The sequence below is a fragment of the Arachis stenosperma genome, chromosome 10 (genome assembly GCF_014773155.1).
Source record: "Arachis stenosperma cultivar V10309 chromosome 10, arast.V10309.gnm1.PFL2, whole genome shotgun sequence".
NCBI lineage: Eukaryota > Viridiplantae > Streptophyta > Magnoliopsida > Fabales > Fabaceae > Arachis > Arachis stenosperma.
Window position 1 is genome coordinate 115449443 of NC_080386.1, and position 8077 is coordinate 115457519.

General features: G+C 36.4%; 1 protein-coding gene across 1 annotated transcript; it reads right to left on the reverse strand.

The window, feature by feature from the left end:
* Positions 1-960: 960 nt before the first annotated feature.
* Positions 961-7110, reverse strand: LOC130956153 (homeobox-leucine zipper protein ATHB-8). The gene is made up of 18 exons (XM_057883190.1): positions 6887-7110; positions 6135-6297; positions 5725-5828; positions 5063-5153; positions 4326-4421; positions 4134-4247; positions 3963-4046; positions 3717-3872; positions 3555-3629; positions 3283-3389; positions 2998-3193; positions 2733-2918; positions 2551-2631; positions 2328-2462; positions 1909-2234; positions 1736-1835; positions 1448-1597; positions 961-1349 (listed from the first exon to the last, which is right to left on the reverse strand). Exons 1-18 carry the CDS (start codon positions 7108-7110, stop codon positions 1203-1205), a joined length of 2535 nt encoding a protein of 844 aa, XP_057739173.1. The 3' UTR covers positions 961-1202.
* Between the last annotated feature and the right edge of the window lie 967 nt (positions 7111-8077).

An 8077-nucleotide genomic window follows, 5' to 3' on the forward strand; every position in this document is an offset into this window, starting at 1 on the left:
ACACTAACGATGGCTCCATAATAAAATTAATTTCTGTAAAACTCTACACCATTCATAAATCAATAAGTTCATTTCTCCTCTAAATGCTTGACATGCTCATTGTATATTCATTACAGCGGCACCCACATAATGATATATCTATTAACAAGCAGAACAGTTAAAAAGCCATATGTGTTGTTAACGTCAACAGTTCAATGAATCTAAGACGTAGCATAAATGTAATATATTTTCAATTTATAGTTGTACTTGCTTTTGTGTTCGAATTCATCTCTCAAGTGTGTGTCATAAGTTCTTGTATGGAGAAATAAATAACGGGGGTATGCACAGCTAGAGGTACATCCAAGACCAGAAGCCATTGATGCAAGATCTAGTCCGTTATTATTAGTTATGTAACCGTTTATGTAGCATTCTGATCAGTTATATATAGAGATTTGTGTTCTGTATAAACCAATAAATTAAATTTTTACAGATTTTAGATTTTCGATATAGAAATCCTCGAATAATAATATTAATATAATAATATTGATTTGACGTGACCTCCACGAATAACAAGGGTAATACTTTTTTTGAAGTAAAAAATGCTCAACACATCAAGGGTAGAGCAAAAATTTAATAGCAAAAGACAACTTAAAGTATACATCAATATTGGAAAACTCAAAAAGTAAAGAATCATCTAGTCATCTTTGGCATTGCCATCAACAACCAAAAGATTCACCACCAAACCACTTGTCTAATAACATAAACGACCTATTTATAATTTCCACCACACCTGAAGCTTGATTATTGAAGACTCGACCATTTCTATCTAGCTAAATAGCGCAAAGGACAGCAAAAAATTCCACAAACCATCTCTTCCTCTCATATAACAAGGGTAATACTTATATATTGATTAGTGTCATATATAGCTAATACAACAGTATCCTTATTTTATAAAATATAAAAATTATAATTTTCATTTCAGAAAATTAGTATATACTTTTGCCAATAAAGAAGAACCGCGTATAATTTGGAAGAATAGAGAGTGAGAGGCAGCACTTATCAGTATATATCTATATATGGCCACAATCATAATATTATAGCATATTCTAGCGACGATTCTGCAAGTAATTTAATACAAGGTCAAAACAAAAGAGAGAAACTATTGTTGTTCTGATCTGTGCTGTTTCTACATGCCTACATCCTAATAAAATTTATAATTTTGATCAGACAAAAGACCAATTGATGAACATGAAGCAGATACAGTGAGCCGTTTCTTCTTCATTCAAGACTTTCCATGCCACTGCTCTCTCATATGACACTGGCCTTCCCATGCTCGACAAACATATCCCACCTTGTATACACATGAAACCCTGCATCCACCAAAATCACGTTATCAATCAAGCAGAAGAAGCACTTGTTTCGACTTGTCAAGGCGCATTTTTATTGATTATGGTAGATATAGATATACCTGCTGCATTATCTGGGGGAACTCAGAGCAGAGAGTTTTCTTTCCATTGTCATCAAAGATCTTTTCAAGAGTGATGTCTTGAAGTGCAACCAAAGTTGTTTCTAGCATGTCAAGGCCAGCTTGATTTGCAAAAGTGAAAACAGGTAATGCCTGCCATCCAAATTCAAATATTTAAGAACTATTAAACACAATTTATTCAAACATGTCAAATCATTTAGTATGAATTAATTTCATATGAAAACAAATGCTCGTGAGTTTTCACTTCATATCAGAAATGGAAATCACTACCTTGAGAGAGCAGCACAAAACAGCATCAGTGTGATGCCAAAGAGATTTGAGAATGGGTTCACTGCCCTCACTCTTCAACAGTTCTACCCCAAGATAGAACCTAAAAAGAGTAACATACATCAATATAGAGCAGAGTCATTGAAGGTTCAAAATTGGTGAGTGTGGACACAAACCTATAGCTGCTAGAAATCCACCTAGCAAGTGTTTGTGCCTCAGGGGTACCAGGAGGCAAATGGAAAGCATTTTGAGAACCGAATCGCGACGGCGAAAGGGCTAGTGAAACCCTTTGAACAGATGCAATGATACTCCTAACATACTGCCTAGCCATGGTTGCAATGTTGTCCTGAAGATGGACTTCAAATGCAAACTGAAATGCAATTGTCATCACCGACTTTGTGCTCCCGGAATGGCTTGAATTTTCGCCGCCAGCTTTGCTCCCTGCTGTTCCAACTTCCAGCGCCGACGCCAGATCAAGCGTCCGGTTAGGACTAGCGGCATCCTGCAATATATGTATTTCAAAGAGGATCAAAATCATGAACCAATTTTTTCCCGGAACAGGACACTCATAGGTCTAAAATGAAACAAGACTTGCCGAGGTTGAATCGAGAGGTATGATGCGAAAGCCGGAAGGTAAAATTGGTGCGTCATCAGAAAAGGATGCATCAATGGGAGCAAATATGAGTTCTGCACTTGTGCCAACTGCATTCTCATCCACTCCACTGCAGAGCTGCTCACAAATGCAACCATATTAGCAAGCTTTTTAGCTATGGATAATCTTAAATTAAAAAACATATTCAAATATATATATTTCTTACCTGCAAGAGGAAAACATCACAGGGTATAGTCATATCATCCCTATAGTAACCCATGTTTTCAAGCTTAATCACCTCCATGAACTGTAGTTTTAGATGTCCAAAATAGGCAATAATTAAATTATAATCTTGAAGGAGACAAAATAAATGAGATAGTTATATCAAAATATGGAACAATAACTTACCTCTTCATGCTCAATTGTGTGAGCCAATGGAAGAATGACCTGACCCCCGAAACCGCCTGCTCGGACACCAGGCAAGTTACAGGGACCAGCTTTGATGGCGGCAGCCGAATAAGCGTCAATGCTGCTATCAGCCCACTCAGACCGGTGCTCCCGCAAGAATCTAAGAAGAATTGCTGGAGGGACATTCTACAAAGAGAGTTGAAAAGTTAGTTAAGGCACAATTCTCCGACACAATAACTTGTGATCTGAAATGATTAAGGTTTACCTGCAACAACATGGATGCTTTGGCACAAAGCACAGAACTGGTGACAGATGCGAATCCACCACCATTGTAGCCGAGGTTTGCTCCCATCATCTTGCTGGGTGATGAGTTCACAAGAAGCGTGACATCATCAATGCCATCACTCTCCAACAAGGACCACCCATCATCAGTAAAACCATTAACTGCTTCATTGAATCCCCTGCAAGACAAGGAAAATTCAAGTTTAATTAGTCAAGCACTTTCAAAGAAGCATAACCGTGAAGGAGGATTATACTAATAGGAACAAACTTGCTCAATCGCTGACTAAGCGCGCGTAGAGCCGCAGGCCTTCTTCCCCATCCTGACACACTTGGCTGAGAAACTTCTTGAGATATCTGCCTTAAATGCCGTAAAGCCTGCATGATTACAAACCAGTTAAGCAAAATTCCATCTGTTAATGACTAAAGAGAGAAACTCACTTGCAGTTGCGGTTCTTAATTATAACTTCACATGAAAACAACTGCATTTGAGTCTTTATTATGACTAAATTAATGGATATTTGTAAGCGGATGGAGTATTACCGCCATGGTTGTTCTTTGAGCAAGTAGCATTGACGACTCATAAAGTGGACGCAAAACTTCAGGTACACTCCATGGCTGGTGAGGAAGGAAGTTAGTTAGTTGATTGTCAATTACCAAGAACACAGAACAAATTAAAGAGAATTTACATTTACATTTACATACCTCTAAGATTATGTGATCAACAATATGAATAATGGACCCTCCTCCTTCACAAGGCCTAATAAGATACCCACTTGGCATCATGTCTGCTCTAACAAAATGCTGCACTGCTGGCATAGCAGGACCGTTCTGAGTGTTGTTAAGTGATCTTTCACACACCTGAAATTGTCAAACACGTCAAAAATAAAAGTTTATTACATTCCAAAATATCCGTTACTATAAAACTGTGTGTGTTAATTAGTAACATACCACAAGACTACCATCCTCCAAAAGAGATGTGTAGCGCAGCAACCAGAAGTCACGGCCAGGTGCCAAGGTTGTTGGAGCATACAACTAAATAAAAAACATGGCAGTGGTTGAAACAATGTGACTAAGTAGCAAATTGTTAAGACAATTATATCAGATAAGTATATAGCATACCTGCATGTAAAGAAGTTCAATGGTTCCTCCATTTCCCGTGGACATTACATTTAGAACATCCACGGTTCGGCAATCACGATACCATGATAACCGATCTTTGAGTATTTCTGCAACCTATATATACACACAAACACATGTATTCAGTAGGTATCAATGCTTCATCACCATTGATAGGAATAAGGAAGGACTTACCCTGGCAGGTTCTAGACCCACAAGGCCGCATGCACGTGCTGCCACTCCAGGGCAACCATGAGAAATAGCAACGATTCCAATGGAATCCGGACCAGGCTGCACCACCATGTTAACAAAGAAATTGTTACATTGTGTATATTATGCATTACTTAAGGAAAAATATATGCCTTATTTTTATTAATGCAAACGGTAGAAAAATTTGTGTATTCAACTTTATGGAAGAGGCAGAAGGAAAGTACAAAATGTTATGTTATTTAAGTGATTTGAGAGTTTTGAAACACAATAAATCAACCCTCCAAGATGTGTATCTTTTTTGTACGGAACTACAAGAATCATAATGATGGATTGTGGCTTCAAAATAGAATTGATGGTACGTCACAAAGATGCTGTTCAGATTAAGCTACATAACAAATAAAGAAATACATGCAGTACATCGTGCTACCTATTATTTACATGCAAAATCGCACGAATTTATATACAAGAGGGTAAGGAAGAAACAAATAAACAAAGCAAGCTGAGAGGATCAGAGGAAAGCAACGAAACATATAACAAAAGCATGAGATAATGATGATGATGATATATATGTGTCATGTGTCACACCAGAAATCAAATGAGCTAAAAAACAAGTTGCTTTGGTTATGGAGATGGAGATTAATTTAAAGGGTGCATGTACTTGTCACAAACGGACAGAGAGAGAGAGAGAGAGAAAGAGAAGAAGCAAAGAGAAAAGTAGTAACCTTCATCCCAGGCATTTGGACCCACTCCACAGCGGTTCCAGTGGCCTTTGATAGAAACTCTGCTAAAGTCTCCTCTGCAATCGACAAAAGTCTGAAAGACAAACAAAACCCAAAGCACTATGAAAGAATATTCCCATCAGTGTAGCCTTCTTCAGACAGAATATAAAACATACAGCAACATACCATCCAGACAAAACACCAACAACCACCCTTTAAGTCCTGAACTACCAAAATTTATAAAATTTCACTATACATCTAAAAAGGCCTTTTTTTTTTTTTATCTAAAACATATATATGAAGGGAAGATTTGGAATAACAATTAAGTTATTTCTATGAAATTTTAAGATTACAAGTTTAAACCATATAAATAATTACCGATATAATTATTAAATATATTATATATTATATTTTTTAGATATGAACTTTTTCTAGACTTGCGTTATGTGTTAATGCAAAATATTTATGCACTAAACTATTCCTTTATCTAATATATATTTATAATATTTTACTTATTTTTTTTATAATTAGTCAAAAATAGGTTTTCTTAAATTTTTTAAATTATTTAGTTAAATGTGATCTTTTATTATTCAATATTTTTTTCACATATTTTTTTTAAATTAAGAGAATTCATTTCACATACTTCAATTCACTGTTGCACTTACCCTGCAGGGCTTGCATCCCTTGGCGGATGCTGAGGTGTCAAGTTGCGCTGACCGCTTGTTACCACCGACTCACAGCTGGTGTCTGTGGTGGCAAGCGCCGCCTGCTGAAAAACACAAGAGAAATTAATCGAATTAGTGTCTTTAATTTGTGTAAGATGATAATAACAACAATACAGATATACTGAAAATGATGTTTATATTAAAAAGGCAAGAACTTTAAAGAGAAAAAAGAAAGAAAAAGAGAGTAGCTACAAGCTAGGTTAGTTTTCATTCAACCAAAGTTGTGAACAAAAGTAGCATGATTGGATTTTGTTTTAAGTATAGAAAAAGGGATTGTTTATTTGTTTTAAGAAAGATTTAGAATAGGATTACACAAGATATTGTTGATGTTGTAAGAATATAATACATACATTTTGTTGAGTATGTTGGCGGAAAAAGGTGTTCTCATAGACGAGGTGAGAGACTTGCTTCTGCAATCTGTCGTTTTCCTCCATCAGCAGTTTATTCATTGCTGTCAGCTTCCTGTTTACAGCTTGCAGCCGTGACGCCTCTTTCCGCTGCTTCTCTCGGCATCTTTAATTTTTTGTCATCAAAATAACCATCATTACACTTGTGTATTTCATTGCCGCTATGCTATACTAATTAAAACCTTTTATTTATTGCCATATTTAAAGGTCTCTTTCTAAATGCTGCATCTATCTATCTATGTAGCTGAAACTTGCAAGTATTATCAACATACAGATCATGAGAGACAGAGAGTAAAGAAAATAATTAGGAACTTGGAAAAATTAGCTGGGCTGCCAAAGAAAAATAGAAAAAAAAAACATTTTACACCAATCTTTTGATGGTGTATCATTTCCGTTAAGTGAAATTTCCATAGACGCATGAAACCGAATGATTCAGATTTGTATTTAAAAAAACAAGAAGTTTGGTTTCATATATGTTTTGGATATGTAAGTTGATGCAGTATATATAAGCCTAATAATATATGAAAGAAAAAGTTTAGAGGGTATTGAGGGAAAATGATGAAAATGTTGAGCATACTTGTGTCACGTTTGTATGTAATAAGATGTTTAAGGTAAGACATTTAAAAGCTTAACGTATTGTATAAAATGAAGAGAAAAGGTGTAAGTATAGTATAGGCATAAGAAGAAAGAAATACCTTCGATTTTGGAACCAGACTTTGATCTGTTTGGGCTCGATGTTGGAGAGAATAGGGCAGTCTCTGATGAGTTGCTGGCGGCGAAGGGAGCTTGGTTTGGGGCATTCATGGTAGAGCCTCTCCAGTGCCTCCACCTGCTCCGGCGTGTACCTCACGTACTTGCCGTTGTCCATCATCACCTTACTCCCTCCTCCTTCTTTGCTCCCCGAACTCACCGCCATCATCTCTCCCTCCCTCCCTCCCTACCTACCTACCTTCCTACCTTTCTTTATCCCTTGCTTACTCCTTTCTCTTTAAACACCCCCAGAATCGCATCAGATGGAAGACCACAACCACCACCACTACTACTACTATACTATTCACTTATCAGACTAGAGCTTATTGTGGTTTCTCATAACATTCTTTAATTTGAAAGGGAGAGAGAGAGAGAGAGGGTATATTGGGATTGTGACATACACCACATGAATGGGGTAGCTTATTGCTTATTATAAGAGAGATGGGGTGGGGTGGGGTGCTCTGATCTACTACCCCCAAATATCACACACAAATAATAATCAAAACTTTTGAGCTGGTTCGGCTGTTGCTTTTCTTGCACTACTACTTTATTTGTTTTGGCACTTTCCAACACCCTCTCTTATCACCACTACTCATCACATTGGGCTAATAGGGAAATAAATAAATTGCCACCCACACTCTCCTTCACCACGCGTGCTCTATAATTCCCAAAACCACTACATACTCTCCACCAAATCCCACACCCTTTTATATCTTTCTTTTTTTGTTTCCTCTTATAATCGACTAAATATTCAAACTAGATCCTAACATTCACGTCCTATACCAATTTCATTCTTAAAGCTTTAATTGCACTATATTGTTGTTTGAGATTAAATTTCAAGCACCATAATATTCTTCCGGCTTTTTTTTTTTTTTACAGTAACTCAGTAAACAAATGATGAATGAACACTTTTTTATCACATTGGAAAAATATAGGTAGAGAATGGTGAAATCACGACTTTTTTTTTTTTTTGCGCACAATGAAAACAATAGTCACGGCCATGTAAAATGATTTGCACACACTTTTAATTGCACGTCTTTGCTTTTATTGGAGGTAAAAAACAAATGGAAAAATATAGGTAACTAACAATATTTTTAAATAATATGTAAATAATGTGAATTAATAAGGTTAAAAGA